Source organism: Schistocerca gregaria, chromosome 1 (genome assembly GCF_023897955.1).
Source record: "Schistocerca gregaria isolate iqSchGreg1 chromosome 1, iqSchGreg1.2, whole genome shotgun sequence".
Classification (NCBI taxonomy): Eukaryota; Metazoa; Arthropoda; class Insecta; order Orthoptera; family Acrididae; genus Schistocerca; species Schistocerca gregaria.
This window is the reverse complement of record NC_064920.1, coordinates 692,474,028-692,494,710: the sequence shown is the minus strand read 5'-3', so window position 1 is coordinate 692,494,710 and position 20,683 is coordinate 692,474,028. Positions and strand designations below refer to the sequence as shown.

At 43.4% G+C, this 20,683-nt stretch overlaps 1 protein-coding gene across 13 annotated transcripts in view; it reads left to right on the top strand.

The window, feature by feature from the left end:
• The window catches only part of LOC126364697 (E3 ubiquitin-protein ligase RAD18-like), a 118,355-nt gene that overhangs the window by 61,500 nt on the left and 36,172 nt on the right, over positions 1 to 20,683 (top strand). For all 13 annotated transcript variants that reach the window (XM_050008088.1, XM_050008087.1, XM_050008086.1 and 10 more), the window contains one exon: positions 19,311 to 19,448. In XM_050008088.1, coding sequence (XP_049864045.1) covers positions 19,311 to 19,448 — 138 coding nt within the window. The remainder of the gene's footprint in view (positions 1 to 19,310; positions 19,449 to 20,683) is intronic.

Below are 20,683 nucleotides of genomic sequence, written 5' to 3'. Positions count from 1 at the left end.
CATGTTCCTGCGTTTCTCTGGACTCCAAACTGATCTTCCCTGAGGTCGGGTTCTACCAGTTTTTCCATTCATCTGTAAAGGATTTGTGTTAGTATTTGGCAGCCGTGTCTTATTAAACTAATAGTTCAAATTAATGACGATGTAAATAAAACAGAAAGAAACTTCCACATGGGAAAAATATATTAAAAACAAAGATTCCAAGACTTACCAAGCGGGAAAGCGCCGGCAGACAGGCACATGAACAAAACACACACACACACACACACACAGAATTACGAGCTTTCGCAACTGGCAGTTGCTTCGTCAGGAAAGAGGGAAGGAGAGGGAAAAATGAAAGGATGTGGGTTTTAAGGGAGAGGGTAAGGAGTCATTCCAATCCCGGGAGCGGAAAGACTTCCCTTAGGGGAAAAAAAGGACAGGTGTACACTTGCGCACACACACACACACACACACACACACACACACACACACACACACACACACACACATATCCACCCGCACATACACAGACACAAGCAGACATATTAAAAGGCAAAGAGTTAAGGGCAGAGATGTCAGTCGAGGCGGAAGTACAGAGGCAAAGAAGTTGTTGAAAGACAGGTGATGTATGAGCGGCGGCAACTTGAAATTAGCGGAGGTTGAGGCCTGGCGGATATCGAGAAGAGAGGATATACTGAAGGGCGAGTTCCCATCTCCGGAGTTCGGATAGGTTGGTGTTGGTGGGAAGTATCCAGATAACTCGGACGGTGTAACACTGTGCCAAGATGTGCTGGCCGTGCATCAAGGCATGTTTAGCCACAGGGTGATCCTCATTACCAACAAACACTGTCTGCCTGTGTCCATTCATGCGAATGGACAGTTTGTTGCTGGTCATTCCCACATAGAAAGCATCACAGTGCAGGCAGGTCAGTTGGTAAATCACGTGGGTGCTTTCACATGTGGCTCTCCCTTTGATCGTGTACACCTTCCGGGTTACAGGACTGGAGTAGGTGGTGGTGGGAGGGTGCATAGGACAGGTTTTACACCGGGGGCGGTTGCAAGGGTAGGAGCCAGAGGGTAGGGGAGGTGGTATGGGGATTTCATAGGGATGAACCAAGAGGTTACGAAGGTTAGGTGGACGGCGGAAAGACACTCTTGGTGGAGTGGGGAGTATTTCATGAAGGATGGATCTCATTTCGGGGCAGGATTTTAGGAAGTCGTATCCCTGCTGGAGAGCCACATTCAAGGTCTGATCCAGTCCCGGGAAGTATTCTGTTACAAGTGGGGCACTTTTGGGGTTCTTCTGTGAGAGGTTCTGGGTTTGAGGGGATGAGGAAGTGGCTCTGGTTATCTGCTTCTGTACCAGGTTGGGAGGGTAGTTGCGGGATGCGAAAGCTGTTTTCAGGTTGTTGGTGTAATGGTCGAGGGATTCAGGACTGGAGCAGATTCGTTTGCCACGAAGGCCTAGGCTGTAAGGAAGGGACCGTTTGATATGGAATGGGTGACAGCTGTCATAATGGAGGTACTGTTGCTTGTTGGTGGGTTTGATGTGGACGGATGTGTGCAGCTGGCCATTGGACAGATGGAGGTCAACATCTAGGAAAGTGGCATGGGATTTGGAGTAGGACCAGGTGAATCTGATGGAACCAAAGGAGTTGAGGTTGGAGAGGAAATTCTGGAGTTGTTCTTCACTGTGAGTCCAGATCATGAAGATGTCATCAATAAATCTGTACCAAACTTTGGGTTGGCAGGCTTGGGTAACCAAGAAGGCTTCCTCTAAGCGACCCATAAATAGGTTGGCATACGAGGGGGCCATCCTGGTACCCATGGCTGTTCCCTTTAATTGTTGGTATGTCTGGCCTTCAAAAGTGAAGAAGTTGTGGGTCAGGATGAAGCTGGCTAAGGTGACGAGGAAAGAGGTTTTAGGTAGGGTGGCAGGTGATCGGCATGAAAGGAAGTGCTCCATTGCAGCGAGGCCCTGGACGTGCGGGATATTTGTGTATAGGGAAGTGGCATCAATGGTTACCAGGATGGTTTCTGGGGGTAACAGACTGGGTACGGATTCCAGGCGTTCGAGAAAGTGGTTGGTGTCTTTGATGAAGGATGGGAGACTGCATGTAATGGGTTGAAGGTGTTGATCTACGTAGGCAGAGATACGTTCTGTGGGGGCTTGGTAACCAGCTACAATGGGTCGGCCAGGATGTTTGGGTTTGTGAATTTTAGGAAGTAGGTAGAAGGTAGGAGTGCGAGGTGACGGTGGGGTGAGGAGTTTGATGGAGTCAGGTGAAAGGTTTTGTAGGGGGCCTAAGGTTCTGAGGATTCCTTGAAGCTCCGCCTGGACATCAGGAATGGGATTACTTCGGCAAACTTTGTATGTAGAGTTGTCTGAAAGCTGACGCAGTCCCTCAGCCACATACTCTCGACGATCAAGTACCACAGTCGTGGAACCCTTGTCAGCCGGAAGAATGATGATGGATCGGTCAGCTTTCAGATCACGGATAGCCTGGGATTCGGCTGTGGTGATGTTGGGAGTAGGATTAAGGTTTTTCAAGAAAGATTGAGAGGCAAGGCTGGAAGTGAGAAATTCCTGGAAGGTTTGGAGAGGGTGATTTTGAGGAAGAGGAGGTGGGTCCCGCTGTGATGGAGGACGGAACTGTTGCAGGCAGGGTTCAATTTGGATAGTGTCTTGGGGAGTGGGATCAGGATTGTTTTTCTTCGTGGCAAAGTGATATTTCCAGCAGAGACTACGAGTGTAGGACAGTAAATCCTTGACAAGGGCAGTTTGGTTGAACCTGGGAGTGGGGCTGAAGGTGAGGCCTTTGGATAGGACAGAGGTTTCGGATTGGGAGAGGGGTTTGGAGGAAAGGTTAACTACTGAATTGGGGTGTTGTGGTTCCAGATTGTGTTGACTAGAATTCTGAGGTGTTGGGGGGACTGGAGCTGGAAGTGGGAGATTGAGTAGATGGGAGAGACTGGGTCTGTGTGCAATGAGAGGAGGTTGAGGTTTGTTGGAAAGGTTGTGGAGGGTGAGTGAGTTGCCTTTCCGGAGGTGGGAAACCAGGAGATTGGATAGTTTTTTGAGGTGGAGGGTGGCATGTTGTTCTAATTTGCGGTTGGCCTGTAGGAGGATGCTATGTACAGCCGGTGTGGATGTGGGAGAGGAAAGATAGAGGACTTTGATTTGGGATAGGAGTTGACGGGTGTGTTCATTGGCCGAGTCGATGTATAGCTGAAGGATTAGGCGGGTGAGGGCTATGGATTGTGCTGTTTGGAACTGGTATAAGGACTGATGGAAAGAAGGATTGCAGCCAGAGATGGGAACTTTAAGTGTGAGGCCTTTGGGAGTAATGCCAAATGTCAGACAAGCCTGAGTAAATAAAATATGGGAGCGTAATCTGGCTAGGGTGAAGGCATGTTTGCGGAGGGAATGTAAATAAAATTTAATGGGGTCGTTGTAGGGATGTTGTGAGGTTGACATGGTATTAGTAGGTGGAAAGGGTAATATGAGGTTAAAGTGAAAGTAAAGAGAGATTTATATAGGGAGAGATAAAGGTGTGAAAAAAGTCGAAAAAGTGTTGGTTTGAGATGAGCTATGTTGATCATGTGCTGAACTTAGGTTGGTGAACAACAATGGGTGCAAAGGTTGGGTAGTTATGTTGTCTCCAGATCACGTTAAAGGGTGGGGAAATTCAAGAAAATTTCGAGAAATTCAAGAAAATTTCAACAAAAAAAATTTTTTCGAAAAAAGTTTCGAAAAAATAATTTGCGAAAAAATAAAATTCGAAAAAAAATTTCGAATAAAATCTTGAAGAATATGTGTGTAAATGTATTCAAAGGACTGGTTATGTACTGGCAGGTTATGATAATGAGGCTAACAATTGTTTGATGAAGAAATAATAACATGTAAACCTGTGGGAAGCTGCTAAAAAATGATCGGTTTTGTGGGAAAAATGGGAATGGAAATAAAACGAAAGTTGTTGGAAAAAAAAAAAAAAACTGAGATGGTTGTGTAATGGGTGAAAGGAACTGAAGCTGTGAAATAGTATTCACGAGTTTACACGAAATGTTTGTAAACTTGGAACAATGGATTTTATAGCAGCGGTTATGTTGAAAGCGTTGAAAATTTTAGGTTATGGTTTGGAAGTAAATTACGTATTATTGAGTATAATTAGGCAGGATAAAATGTATGGTAGATTACGGAAAAATGGAAGATGAATACAAAGTGGAACTTCTTGTACAAACGAAAAGAGAAAGTAAGACGATAGAGAAGATTTCGAAATGCAACAGAGACAATAACAAACGTAATTGTTGGGTTCAAATTAATGACGATGTAAATAAAACAGAAAGAAACTTCCACATGGGAAAAATATATTAAAAACAAAGATTCCAAGACTTACCAAGCGGGAAAGCGCCGGCAGACAGGCACATGAACAAAACACACAAACACACACACAGAATTACGAGCTTTTGCAACTGGCAGTTGCTTCGTCAGGAAAGAGGGAAGGAGAGTGGTTCATCCCTATGAAATCCCCAAACCACCTCCCCTACCCTCTGGCTCCTACCCTTGCAACCGCCCCCGGTGTAAAACCTGTCCTATGCACTCTCCCACCACCACCTACTCCAGTCCTGTAACCCGGAAGGTGTACACGATCAAAGGGAGAGCCACATGTGAAAGCACCCACGTGATTTACCAACTGACCTGCCTGCACTGTGATGCTTTCTATGTGGGAATGACCAGCAACAAACTGTCCATTCGCATGAATGGACACAGGCAGACAGTGTTTGTTGGTAATGAGGATCACCCTGTGGCTAAACATGCCTTGATGCACGGCCAGCACATCTTGGCACAGTGTTACACCGTCCGAGTTATCTGGATACTTCCCACCAACACCAACCTATCCGAACTCCGGAGATGGGAACTCGCCCTTCAGTATATCCTCTCTTCTCGATATCCGCCAGGCCTCAACCTCCGCTAATTTCAAGTTGCCGCCGCTCATACCTCACCTGTCTTTCAACAACTTCTTTGCCTCTGTACTTCCGCCTCGACTGACATCTCTGCCCTTAACTCTTTGCCTTTTAATATGTCTGCTTGTGTCTGTGTATGTGCGGGTGGATATATGTGTGTGTGTGTGTGTGTGTGTGTGTGTGTGTGTGTGCAAGTGTACACCTGTCCTTTTTTTCCCCTAAGGGAAGTCTTTCCGCTCCCGGGATTGGAATGACTCCTTACCCTCTCCCTTAAAACCTACATCCTTTCATTTTTCCCTCTCCTTCCCTCTTTCCTGACGAAGCAACTGCCAGTTGCGAAAGCTCGTAATTCTGTGTGTGTGTTTGTGTGTTTTGTTCATGTGCCTGTCTGCCGGCGCTTTCCCGCTTGGTAAGTCTTGGAATCTTTGTTTTTAATAAACTAATAGTTCGGTAATTTTCACACTTGTCAACCCCTGCTTTCTTTGGAATTGGAATTATTATATTCTTCTTGAAGGCTGAAGGTATTTCACTTGTCACATACATCTTGCTCTCAGGTGGAAGAGTTTTGTCATGTCTGGCTCACCCAAGGCTACCAGTAGTTCTAATGGAATGTTGTCTACTCCCGGGGCCTCGTTTCGACTCAGGTCTTTCAGTGCCCTGTCAAATTCTTGACACAGTATCATATCTTCCATTCCCTCTCAATCTTTATCTATTTCCACTTCCATTTCCATAATACTGCCCTCAAGTACATTTCCCTTGTGTGGACCTTCTATATACTCCTTCCACCTTTCTGCTCTCCCTTCTTTGCTTAGGACTGGTTTGCCATCTGAACTCTTGATATTCATACAGGTGGTTCTCTTTTCTTCAAAGGTCTCTTTAATTTCCTGTAGACAGTATCTGTCTTACCACTCATGATATATGCTTCTATATACTTATGCTTTAGCCATCCCTGCTTAGCCATTATGCAGTTCCTGTCGATTTCATTTTTGAGGCATTTGTATTCCTTTTCGCGTGCTTCACTTACTGCATTTTTATATTTTCTTCTTTCGTCAGTTAAATTCAACATTTCTTCTGTTACCTAAGTGTTTCTACTAGCCTTCATCTTTTTATCTACTTTATCCTCTGCTGCCTTCAGTATTCCATCTCTCAAAGCTACCCATTGTTCTTATACTGTATTCTTTTTCCCATTCTTATCAGTTGTTCCCTAATGCTCCCTCTGAAACTCTCTAGAACTTCTGGTTCTTTCAGTTTACCCAAGTCCCAGCTCCTTAAATTCCTACCTTTTTGCAATTTCTTCAGTTTTAATCTACAGTTGATAATCAATAAACTGCGGTCAGAGTCCATATCTGCCCCTGTGTCTTGTAGTCTGGTAAATATGGTAATTTAAATACCATACTATTAAATTTTTGTCTCCCTACTCTGTCTGAATAATTTCACTTATCGCATCATACATGTCTTCAATCTCTTCTTCATATGCGGAGTTAGTTAACATAGAAACTTGTAATACTGTAGCAGGTATGGGCTTCGTGTCTATCTTGGCTACAATAATGCATTCACTGTGCTATTCGTAGTAACTTATCCGCGTTCATATTTTTTATTCATTATTAAACCTACTACTACATTACTCATATTCATTTTGTATTTATAACTCTGTATTCACCTGTCCAGAAGTCTTGTTCCCCTCCGCCACCAAACTTCACTAATTCCCACTGTATCTGACTTTAACGTGTCCATTTCCCTTTCTAAACTTTCTAACGTACCTGCCTGGTTAAGGGATCTGACATTGCATGCTTTGATCTGTAGAACACCAGTTTTGTTTCTGCTGATAACGACATCCTCCAGAGTAGTCCCCACCTGGAGATCCGAATGGGGATCTATTTTGCCTCCAAGATATTTTACCCAAGAGAACACCATCATCTTTTAACCATACAGTAAAGCTGCATGCCCTCGGGGAAAATTACGGCTGTAGTTTCCTCATGCTTTCAGCCGTTCACAGTACCAGCACATCAGGGCCATTTTGCTTGACATTACAAGGCCAAATCAGTCAATCATCAAGAATATTGGCCCTGCAATTACTGAAAAGGCTGATGCCCCTCTTCTGGAACCATATGTTTGACTGGCCTCTCAACAGATACCTGTCCGTTGTGGTTGCACCTACGATATGGCTATCTGTATTGCTGAGTCATGCAAGCCTGCCCATCAGTGGCAAGTTCCATGGTTCATGAGGGGGCCAAGTCAGTTAAGGACAGGGCCCAAAATCATGACAAAATGACACAACAATATGTATGGAATATTTTGGCTGTTTATAACAATGTGACTCTGAATGTAACAGAAGCTGACAAAATTTCACATTTGATGAAATGATTTGGATAAGACATATACCAAGCTCTTCTATGAAAAGATTTCACAACAGGAGAATTCACCATGTGATGCCGGCACATTGACGGAATGAAACAGAAAAAAAGAGTCATGTGAAAGAGGTATGATCAACTCACTAATGTGTTTCCTATGGCAGTTGTGGAAGACCAGAACATCCTCATTTCTCTCATACGCCATATAGTAAGAGAAGAGATGTAGCAGTATTGTAGCAGTATATGGCATCTAGGAATGTCAGTCTGAGTACATAAGACAGTGGCAATGCAAGTTGATCCCATCGTAATGAAGTAACAGAGGATGTTGATGAAGAGATGTATTGTTTGATGACAACAATTTTCACCTTGATTCAAGTACGTTATGAAAAAATAAATTAATGAACTTGGATTTATGCCACTACAACCCAGCATACAACGAGTGCGGGTACAAATAATTTCTTCACCGAGCAAAATGCCCTGTATAAGAACAGTCATTTGGTCTGTTTTCATGTGGATGCTCTTGATATTTTGTGTGCTACTGTAGAGAAAGAAGACAAGTGATGACTACTACACTGCTATACGTAAGTCATCACAGCATTCTATTCATGCCAATCACCGAGCGAGGTGGCGCAGTGGTTAGCACACTGGACTCGCATTCGGAAGGACGACGGTTCAATCCCGTCTCCAACCATCCTGATTTAGGTTTTCCGTGATTTCCCTAAATCGTTTAAGGCAAATGCCGGGGTGGTTCCTTTGAAAGGGCACGGCCGATTTCCTTCCCAATCCTTTCCTAACCCGAGCTTGCACTCCGTCTCTAATGACCTCGTTGTCGACGGGACGTTAAACACTAACCACCACCATCACCACCACCACATTCATGCCAATCAACTGCAGATGACCCCTCACCCCCCACCAGTGGGCTCGCCGCTCTTTGGTGGGTTTGTGCTTGTTTACTATGGGGCCCCAGCCTTTGCAGCATAGTTTTCCCTTCCAAGCTGCAGGCCTATTCTCCTACTATTCTATTTCCTCCTCTCTTGGGGAACATGTCTGGAATGTTTTTGGAAATGTGTTCTGCTTTTTCAGTGGCCAACATCAAAACAGCCTCTCCATTGTTTATCGTTCCTTTTTTTCTATCAGTGTTCACCTTCTCCTATCCTTCCTCCACTTCGGCATTTGAGGTCCCTCTTTTTTCTTCTTCCTCCCTGTGCGCTCCTGAAGGCCAGCCCATGCATCTAATGCATAACAGATGACTGGGTAATGCATAATTCCCAGCCCCGGGTTGCCAGATACGGTTCACATGTACCCTCTGGTACAGGCCAGGCCCAGGGAAGGGTGATTGCTTGAGCAGCTACTTTCCCAAATTGCCGATTGGACCCTCTGTCAACCGAGTGAGGTGGTGCAGGAGTTAGCACACTGCACTCGCATTTGGGAGGACGACGATTCAATCCTGCATCCAGCCATCTTGATTTAGGTTTTCCGTCATTCCCTAAATCGCTTTACGCAAATGAAAGGATGGTTCCTTTGAAAGGGCACGGCCGACTTCTTTCCCCGGCCTTCCCTAATCTGATGAGACCGATGACCTTGCTCTCTGGTCTCCTCCCCCACAACAACCCAACCCAACCCAACCCAACCCAACCCTCCCTTTGTCAGGGGTTCGGGTGGTGTGACCTGAGGTGTGAATAATCACCCAAGGTGGGTGCACCCCCTTTTGAAGGGGGCACCAGTTGGAAGGAGCATGCCGTCGGAGAGTATGGCAATTATGGAGAAATTTCTTGCAATGAGGCAATCATTTTCACAGTCAGTGTCTAAGAAACATAAGCAGAATGAGGCTAACGATTCAAAGACCCTCCCAGCTGCATCATGGTTCCATGTGGTTTCGCATACTGAAGATAGTCAGTCCTTCGCATTGTATCCCATTTATTATTTAGAAAGGTGTTGATGCAATTGCTGGTCCTGTTAAATTCTACTCTTGTTTATGCAATAGCTCTTTGCTTTTGGAGTCTACTTCTGACTCTTCAGCATACTTCTGACTCTTCAGCACAACAACTGCTTGCAGCTTCACTCTTCCATGGCTATCCTGTTTGTGTTGAGGCCCATAAAACGCTGAATTCTTCCTGTAGTGTTATTTACACTAGGCTGCTGAATGGTCTGACCGAGGCAGAAATCCAAATGTACCTCTCTGATCAGGAATCATTGCAGTCCATTGGGTGATGAAAAAAGAGATGCCTCCTTAGTGCCCACATGCACTCTCTTCCTGCCCCACCTAGTTGCGCACCCAAATGGCATCTTACTAATGTTGCCTGGAGTCTTTACTCCTCCCTGGCGACCTTTGACGAACAACATTTCCCCATTTGTGATGATTAAGTAGAATATCGTACAAACATTACCCTTACCGCCCCAGAACGTTCCATTCCTCGCACTTTCTCTTTACCGTGCCATGCCCCAGTCTTTGCATCAACACATTTCACACATGGAAACATGCTCTCTGCTTCTTTAATCATCATCCTTCGATGGCAAACTGCATTAAGTATAAACAGTTGCATGCACTGTGTCGTCGTCTTCTTTGGGATAGCAAAAAAGCTAGCTGGATTTCATCCACTAGTTCTTGTAATAGTTCCACTCTCCTTCCTGTCGTATGGGCGAACCTCCTGTGAAGGTCACATTCTCATTTGTGTTTGCCATCTGAGTTATCGGCCATTTTAGTGAATGATGCGCGGACCGTTGACCGCATTTTACTTTTTATCTGTCCTAACATGTAATTTTTAGTTCAGCACCTCCATTTATTTATAGTGTATTTTATAGACACTTCTCCACATCCCTGTTTTTAGCTGTCTTCTCTTCTGACCATTGAAATTAATGTTTAGTCATTTCTAACTCCTCTTTGTGTTCTTATATGGACTTGTATGGCCCTAGTTGTTTTTGTGGCCTGAAACAAAAACAAAACAGAACTTTGGATGATTATAGTCAACATTGGCAGAAGCTCCACATCATATCCTGGACAAAGTGACTCCCCAACATGCCATAGCCATTCCCAGTTATTGTACAGAAGCACCAGCAGCTCACCTAACCACTGAATTCAGAAAAGATGAGCAAGGTGACCGCATACAGGGATGAAATCAGCACATATGAAAATCCTCAATGGACAATTGGTGCCAAGATTATATGAAATGTCATCAGTGACCAACGAGTCTGAGTGCTAGTTGACTTAGGCTTCTTCTTCTTCTTCTTCTTCTGTAATGTCAAATCATTTTGTGATATGAAAGAAATTGTGCTGAAGGTCGCGAATGCGAGATATGTTCAGACAACAGGAACAGTTATGGCAAAAGTAACTATCAATGGCAGAATACGGCTCTTCGAATTTGTCATTTTGGCAGAATGTGGTCATAATGTTATTCTTAGATGGGACTTCTTGCAGACATCACAAGCAATCATAGACTCTGTCAGAAATCCAGGATTACAAAGCTATTCAACAAGCACACATAACAAAGATTGCTGTATGTGGTTGGTTACTGTTGAAGATGTTGTTATCCCATCATCTTTGAGACAAGTTCCATCTGTCAATCAATATGTTCAGCTAAACTGTGAAGCTTTTGTCAACTGCATAAAACTACTCGGCACACAAAAAAAATATACATGCCAGCCACGATCATAAGCATTGTCGAAGATGAAGGAGTACTTTGGATTACTAATAGCAATGAGTATTATCATTGACAAAAAATCGTGATCTGCAGGGTACAAAGCTGCTGTCGAACTGCCAATACGATTTCACCAGACCGAGCAGCAACATTGGCATGTGATACCCATTGTATGTTAATTTTCAGATGCCTTGAAATTTGGATTGCTGAAGAAGACATTCCAAGCAGCCCATGATAAAACAGAGTATCAACACTGGGGATTATCTAACAATTAGTCAACGCTCATGAAGAGTGTCGCCAGCTGAACAACGGGTAATCCAGGAGGAAGTGGAGAAGATACTGCAAAATGATATCATTGAACTTTCAGTGTCATTGATCCTGTCCTGTGGTCACTGTGAAGGAAGAGGATGGCAGATTACATTTCTGCATTGACTTCCAAAGACTGAACAAACTCATGAAGAAAGATGTCTGTCCATTGCTGAGTATTTCTCCACTGCTGACATGCAAACAGGCTACTGACAAATCGTTGTTGGTGAGACTGACGGTAAAAAGGCTTTCACAACTCCAGATGGCCTCTAGAGTTCAAAGTTATGCCATTTGGACTATTTAACACTCCAGACACCATCAAATATGTGATGAACAACGTGCTTCGACACCTTAAACTGACTTGTCTAGATGTGTCTTTGCTACCTGGATGACAATTTCATTTTTTGAAGACATTTGAAGATTATCTGTGCTGCTTTACATTCGCATTGAAGTAAGTTTAGACTGTAGGCTTCTGTCTGAATCCACGGATGGTAATGGACCCTCTTCCCAGTTCAGAGAAAATTAGAGCAGCACAGATGTTCTGACTCCTCGGCACATTCACGATGTGAGAGTCTACTTGTACAGTCAGCAATTGATAAAGGACTTTTTTACCAAGGCACATCCCTTGCAAGAACTACTGCAGGGAGATGACAAATTTTCCTAGAACGAGGCACAAGAAAGATCCTTGTCCTTAAAGAAGGGGTTAATATCATCTCCCAGCGGTTTTGGGATGAGGACATTTCTGATGCAAATTCAGGAAGGCGCTGGTTTATGCTTTCAGAGTACTCTCAAGTCAGAGAAAAAGTGCTGTACAATGGAGAAAGAATGCCTCACATTTGTCTAGGCCATCAACAAGTTCCAGCTGTATTTATTTTGTATATCATTCACCTTTGTGATGACCACCATTCTCTATGTTGGCTGACCTAACCAGAAGGAATCATTGGTTTGACTTGTGTGATGGGCATTGATGTTGCAGTGGTATACAAAAGTTGATGCAAGCACAAGGATACCAACTGCCTTTCAAGGAATCCTTTAGCAGAATACAGCAACATGGATGAAACCTCAGGCATCACTGTATTAAATGAAGTTGCTGCTATAGGAAATATTCAGTACTGCTGAAATGCATAGAATCCTTAAAGAATGAGGAACCAACCAAAGGAGAATTGAATGGAGCATTGATATGAGAATTATGGTTCAATAGAGTGGAAATGTTTGCTCATCATACTTGACCATCTATTGCCAGCTGTCCTGAAGTATTTCCATGACACCACAACATCTGGTCACTTGTGTTTTGTGAAAATTGTAGACAGAATCAGATGCAGGTATCACTGGGCAGATCTCTACCAGTCCATTAGATGTTATGTAAGCCACTGTAAGGAATATCGACAATGTGGGCATGTGCCTCCAGGGCATGTACTACCAATCCTGCCTGCAGCAGCCCATTCCACTGTGTTTGCATTGACTTCTGCCGGGTTTTCCCGAAGTTCAATAAAGGGAATCAATGAATAATAGCCAACACTGACTGTCTCACTTGCTATACTATCACCAAAGCTGAAACCCCGGGAATTGAAAAGTTCCTTGTAGAAGACATAATTTTGAAGCACGGAGCACCCTGTGTGACGATGTCTGAAAAGTTTTTCAGGATCAGACACACATTCACGTTGCGACTTCACCCACAGGATGACAACTACGCACCATCCATAGACAAATGGCCTCAAGGAATTCGTTAATAAGGCTCTGACAGATATGCTCTCAACCTACATTAATTTCAAACAGAGATACACTCCTGGAAATTGAAATAAGAACACCGTGAATTCATTGTCCCAGGAAGGGGAAACTTTATTGACACATTCCTGGGGACAGACACATCACATGATCACACTGCCAGAACCACAGGCACATAGACACAGGCAACAGAGCATGCACAATGTCGGCACTAGTACAGTGTATATCCACCTTTCGCAGCAATGCAGGATGCTATTCTCCCATGGAGACGATCATAGAGATGCTGGATGTAGTCATGTGGAACGGCTTGCCATGCCATTTCCACCTGGCGCCTCAGTTGGACCAGCGTTCGTGCTGGACGTGCAGACCCCGTGAGACGATGCTTCATCCAGTCCCAAACATGCTCAATGGGGGACAGATCCGGAGATCTTGCTGGCCAGGGTAGTTGACTTACACCTTCTAGAGCACGTTGGGTGGCACGGGATACATGCGGACGTGCATTGTCCTGTTGGAACAGCAAGTTCCCTTGCCGGTCTAGGAAAGGTAGAACGATGGGTTCGATGACGGTTTGGATGTACCGTGCACTATTCAGTGTCCCCTCGACGATCACCAGAGGTGTACGGCCAGTGTAGGAGATCGCTCCCCACACCATGATGCCGGGTGTTGGCCCTGTGTGCCTCGGTCGTATGCAGTCCTGATTGTGGCGCTCACCTGCACGGCGCCAAACACGCATACGACCATCATTGGCACCAAGGCAGAAGCGACTCTTATCGCTGAAGACGACACGTCTCCATTCATCTCTCCATTCACGCCTGTCGCGACACCACTGGAGGCGGGCTGCACGATGTTGGGGCGTGTGCAGAAGACGGCCTAAAGGTGTGCGGGACCGTAGCCCAGCTTCATGGAGACGGTTGCGAATGGTCCTCGCCGATACCCCAGGAGCAACGGTGTCCCTAATTTGCTGGGAAGTGGCGGTGCGGTCCCCTATGGCACTGCGTAGGATCCTACGGTCTTGGCGTGCATCCGTGCGTCGCTGCGGTCCGGTCCCAGGTCGACGGGCACGTGCACCTTCCGCCGACCACTGGCGACAACATCGATGTACTGTGGAGACCTCACGCCCCACGTGTTGAGCAATTCGGCGGTACATCCACCCAGCCTCCCGCATGCCCACTATACGCCCTCGCTCAAAGTCTGTCAACTGCACATACGGTTCACGTCCACGCTGTCGCGGCATGCTACCAGTGTTAAAGACTGCGATGGAGCTCCGTATGCCATGGCAAACTGGCTGACACTGACGGCGGCGGTGCACAAATGCTGCGCAGCTAGCACTGCGGTTCCTGGTGTGTCCGCTGTGCCGTGCGTGTGATCATTGCTTGTACAGCCCTCTCGCAGTGTCCGGAGCAAGTATGGTGGGTCTGACACACCGGTGTCAATGTGTTCTTTTTTCCATTTCCAGGAGTGTATTTTGATACAGTACTATCTGTTGTGATATTTGCATACAATACAATGAAACAAGACAGTACAGGCTTCACACGATTCTTTCTGCTCCACAGTCACGAGTCTGAAATGACAATGGAAACGCTATTCCATTTTCAATGAGATAATGCTCTGGATTACGTGAAACACATCATCACCAGGACAGCTGGCTTTCATGTGGACCGTGGATGCCTAGGAAAAGGACCGAGAGCACTATAAAACCAAGTGCCGGGCAGCAAGGTACAGCTCGGAATTATTGGTAAAAATTTTTTCACCTATGTGGAAAGTGGGATTATCAGAAAAGTTACATAAATGCTGACTTGGGCTGTGTTGTATCCTAATTCACATGTCAGATGTCTCATGTGAAGTCGAGGATTATGACCACCCTTATCAAGAAGACAAAAGCACAGAGATGTCCATATGAAGCCCTAGTGCAGTTCAGACATGCAGATGAATGATGCGAAGTTCAAGGAATCTGAAGACCCACTTGATGATTGTGATGCTTTGACAGGCGGAACTACATTTGATGCTTATCATAGTGAAGAGGATGTACAAACATTACTAAAATGTGAAGCTCAGCTAGTAGTGTCCTACAGATGATCATTGACATGATCTAGTTCCAGTGAGAATATCAGAAACAGCAGGTCGCCGTTTCCCCAGGAGAGGGAACAGTACCATAAGCTGTGGTGCATTCAGTGTGGTGTAGTGGTTAGCATCACTCGCTGGTGTGCTGCAGGTTACCAGTTCAAATCTGATGACCAGCTATTATTTGTTCATTATCAAGTCTGGAAGGTTCTTGAAGTATCTTCTGTTTGTAACGTTTGCATGAGGGGCATTCAAATGGAACCTGGTCATTAGTGTAAAGTAATGGTAACGATTTTATTAACTCAAAAATGAAGTTATACTAGTACACATATCCAAAAATAGTCACCAAAACTGTTGGCACGTTTATCCCATTGCGACACTAGCTGGTTGATTCCATCCTTGAAGAAGCTAGTAAGCTGCTGTCGGATTCAGGCCTGAACCCAGTCACACACTTCCCCCGTTGCAAATCGATATCTGCAAATAGCTTGTTTTAGAGGTCCAGACACTAATGAATCTCATCCACAGTGATTCTGCGGTTGTCCAAGACTAAAGCATTCACTTCCGCACCCATTTCCAGTGTGATGACACGATGAGCCTGTCCAGGACGAGCATCACCTTCCAGTGATTCACGCCCCTCAAGAATTGTTAGAGCCATTTCCCTGCACTTGAATGACTAAGACTGTGCTCACTGTCCACAGCCTTCATCCATTGATACATTTCATGGCCTCAAACTTCCTCTGCCGCCAAAAATCGAATCACTCCTCGTTGGTCCTGCTTAATTGCCTTCATGTTTGGTAGTGGGTGATAACTTGTGTGACCACCTTCTCTTCGATTTGAAACCACACTGGCGCTATGCAACATCAAATGGTATGCAGGTGTCAGTCTCTCTACCACTATATGGCGCCACCACACCCGCAGTTACGTGGTGCTACCTTACGTGTAAGGCAAACGTAGACGCACTGACCAGGTTTCATTTGAATGAACCTCATGTATTATGGATTATTTGATCAATATGTGAATGCCAGCAGTCTGGAGGTAATTTCTGTTTCAGCTGTATGTTGGTGTTGATAATAAACATTCTTTTAGTTCTAGGTGTTGTACATCAATGATGATGAGCCTTCTTTCACAATTGGACTTGAGTGGTTTTGATGTGACAGTACCAAAGTACAACACAGACCTGGTAATAATTCCTGGTAGTGTGACTTCACAGCTTCAAGTAATGTATGGTGTTGTGAACAGACCTTTTAAGGCTCTTGAAGGAGCTCATGTCCGCACTTCAGGAGGGTAACTAAATGAAACCCCTCAACATCTGGGCTGGGGCAGTGGATCCTTACGGCGTGCAGGGGAATCTGTAGTGAATCTGTACTTAAAGGATTCACAACTCAGAATGTGACATAATGTGAGAGGAGTAGCAGGAAGAAAGAAGTGGCAATAGTCTTATAAACTAAAATGATACCAGTGATGCTGATTAAGAAATAGTGATACTGCAGATTGCTTTACATCAGTAAAACAGTTTGTGGTTTTGATTAATCGGAACATGTTAACAATAAAAATTTCTGAAGAAGCCTCTTCAAGGAAAAAAGGGTGGGTGGGCAGGGGGGGGGGGGGTGTCTCATCTTATATTCAGGGTTGTCTTGTAGTCTGGTAAATATGGTAATTTAAATGCACCTGTTTTTGCTGTCTGTGCAATGTATATTTGATAATAAAATTTTTATGGCCAGTGGAGGATGAGAAGGAAAGCAGGTAGTGATCAAGCAGATATAAAAATGCCCGCGGACTGTAACAATATTATGAGAAAGAAAGTTGCTACCAATTGCAGTCTCCGGCAACTGAAACCACACAGCAGAAAACATATTTTTTTTGTTTTTTGCTGTTAGTAATGAACCTACCAATATTCTGCATTCTTGTCGCTAAATCAAGAAAGGTGGCACCGTGGTATTACATTTGCGAGGATTCAGTTTAAATCCTTGTGTAACTAACAATATTTTGGTTTTCTGTGGCTTCTGCAAATTGCATAAGGTATGCTAGTTACATTACTTTGAACAAGACACAACTGATTTTTTTCTTCAACTGTGGATTGTGGTCTGTCTGTAATTACTTCCTCATTGGTGGAATTTTAAATCCTAATCTCCCCTCCTTCCTTCCAGCACACAATAACTGTTCTGCTGAAATTGCTGGGAAGATGTTACGGAATTGGCACACATGTTGGAAGGTTGCGTCATGATTCATTTTGTGAACTAATATTCATCGAATCTGCTGTAGAAACATGACTGACATTTGATCATTTTCTAAATGAACATCAGAACTAGTAATAATTAGATATATAATTATATTTTTACAGTTGCGTTCTTCATAGAAATGTGTAAAGCATTTAATGATTATAGCTAATATGAGGTTTTATGTTATGGCTCTGAATGAAAGGATACTGTTAATGGAATTCAGACAGTAAGGTTATATTTTATTAGGTTCACTCAGACTATTTGCAATGTACCACAGACAGTGGTAAAATGCCTGAAATTCCATGAGTGATGCCGATTGTAACTGGTGTCAGGTAATTGGTAATGATTCAGGGAACATTATTATAACAGTTTTGTTTCAGGGTTGTTCTTCTGTGGCATAGAGAAACAACTGAAAGATATGAAAACAAGTAAATCATCAGATCCAGGTGGAATCCCAATTCGGTTTTACAAAGAGTACTGTGCGGCATTGGCCTCCTCACCTAGCCTGCATTTACCGTGAATCTCTCGCCCAGCACAAAGTCCCAAGTGACTGGAAAAAAGTGCAAGTGACTCCAGTATATAATAAGGGTAAAAGAATGGACCCCGAAAATTATAGACCAATATTCCTAACTTTAGTTTGCTGAGGAATCCTTGAACATGTTCTCAGTTTGAAATAGTAAACTTTCTTGAGACTGAGAAGCGTATGTCCATGAATGCGCATGGTTTCAGAAAACATCGCTTGTGTGAAATTCAGCTTGCCCTTTTCTCACATGATACACTGCAAACTATGGATGAAGAGCAACAGGCACATTCCATATTTCTAGATTTCTGGAAAAAGCATTTGACAGTGTCCCATTACAGGCTGTTAATGAAGATATATGAGTAGCTGAAAGACTTCTTAAATAATAGATCCCAGTATGTTGTCTTCAATAATGAGTGTTCATGAGAGACAAGGGTATTGTCAGGAGTGCCCTAGGGAAGTTTGATAGGACTGCTGTTGTTCTCTGTATACATAAATGATTTTGCAGACAGGGTGGGAAGCAATCTGTGGTTGATTACTGATGATTCTGTGGTGCACGGTAAGCTGTTGAAGTTGAATGATTGTAGAGAGATACAAGATGACTTAGACAAAGTTTCCAGTTTCTGTGATGAATGGCTGGCAGCTAGCTTTAAATATGGAAAAATGTAAGTTGATGCGGATGAGTAGGAAGAACGAACCAATAATGTTTGGATACAGTATTGCTAGTGTCCTGCTTGACAGTCAAAACATTTAAATATCTTGGCATAATGTTGCAAAGTGATATGAAATAGAATGAGTGCGTGAGAACTGCGGTAGGGAAGGTGTATGGTTGACTTCAGTTTATTTGGAGAATTTTAGGAAAGAGTGGTTCTCCTGAAAGGAGACCACATACGGGACACTGGTGCAACCTATTCTTAAGTACTCTTCGAGTGTTTGGGAGCCATACCAGGTCGGATTGAAGGGAGACATCAAAGCAATTCAGTGGCATGCTGGAAGATCTGTTACAGGTAGGTGTGAACAACACATATTATGGAGATGCTTCAGGAATTCTTATAGGAATCCCTGGAGGGAAGGCAATGTTCTTTTTCAAGAAACATTATGGTGAAAATTTAGAGAACCGGTATTTGAAGTTGACTGCCTAGCAATTCTACTGCTGCCAACATCCATTGCACATAAGGACCACAAAGATAAGATACAAGAAATTAGGACCCTCATAGAGGCAATAGACAGTCATTTTTCCCTCCACCTATTTGTGAGTGGAACAGGAAAGGAAATGACTAGTAGTGGTACATGGTACCCATCACCATACAGTGTACAGTGGCTTGTGGAGTATCTGTGTAGGTGTAGATGTAGAATATATGAAACAACATAGCTTCTTCGTTAAGTGTAAATAGCTACATTACTTTTCTAGCAATTTTATCTAGCTAGTATACAGATTTTAATATGACTGGATCTTCATTTAAGTGATCAGTTGATTGATGTTTTGATGCTTCACTTATTGTTGATAAAACAGTTTTCTTAAGGTTTACAGTGACAAATATTATTACAGAGAACAACATGAAACTCGGAAGCTACTGAAAAAACCAGTATTCAGTTTATTGAAGCAGGCTGACTTGAAAAAGAAATTGAAAGAGCATGGATTAAATTATACTGGAAGTCGAGAAACACTTATTAAAAGATTTGAAAGGTGAGTGAAGTTACTTTTTGATATACTGAATAAGCTGATAACTATTCCATGAGATATATGGATTGCAGTGTGATGATGTTGACTTCTTACCTTGATATTTTGCGTAGGAACCAGGTGGTTACCTATAGGTATCTTTTATGACTAGAGATTATTTCTGTGCATTGCTGCGTTTATACCAGAAATCAGAGCAGTGGTGAATGTGTTTAGGTCTTGGCTCACAACTATCCTTAGTATTCTGTGCTAATTTGTACTGTATTTGGTGCATGCAGAACTTAATGACTGCATGTATGTCTTCACTGAAACTGAACACCCATTGAGTTAAGCCTCAATAGTCAGATTTATAAAATTAATTGTCACTGGTTGTGGCTCTAGGCACAGATTTTGAAATCACACTTGGGGGGCAAAAATACTTGTTCTAAGTACTGGTCAGAAATAGAAAGTTGTGGCCTTATGTAACTGTTCAGATATCTGTTCTTTTACTGATTTTAACTTTACCACAGATCTGAGATGGAATGTTGTGTGCTACTCAGCTTTTCATGTGCGGCATGAAAAGCTCTGTGAACAGTGTTCTATTGATTTTCATATTTGTGATCCAGAAATATGTTGTGTATACCATATGTGATATGGCACATCACATTGCTCCATTTTTTCCCCTTTTTCATGAAAATTTTATTAATTTAAGTGCATGTATGCATAGGGTCACTTTAACTATACAAGGTGAATCACCTAAAACGAGAACTGCAAATATTGGGAAAATGGAAAGTGCTACTGAAGTGTGGTTTTTGCCGAAAGGATTTGTTGTCAGGCTCGTACAGTTAGCCAGTGAACAGATTGTAATAATACTTAGAAGGTGTATTTTTTGGGCAAAAGTACACCTTTTTAAATGTTTAACAATGCCTATTGAAATTAATAAATTACAAGGAGGATAAATTAGAATGTCAGCTGTGTTTCTTGCAAGATTCTAGTGTGAGTCATTTACAAGATACTGCATTTTGCAAAGTTTACACACCGACACTTGTTTGTGCCATTCAACCTGTGTAGTTCTAGGTACAATGTTGTTACGTTTGCTTACATTGTGCTTCTGTGTACCTTGAGTGCACTTCGACTGGGTAATCAGTGTGTCACGGAGCATGCAGGAGGTAGTGAGTGGACAATGGGATTGCCAGTGCAGAATAAGCCGAGATGCTCATGGTATATGGAGAGAGTAGGAAGAGTGCAGTTCGTTTGTGTGCACT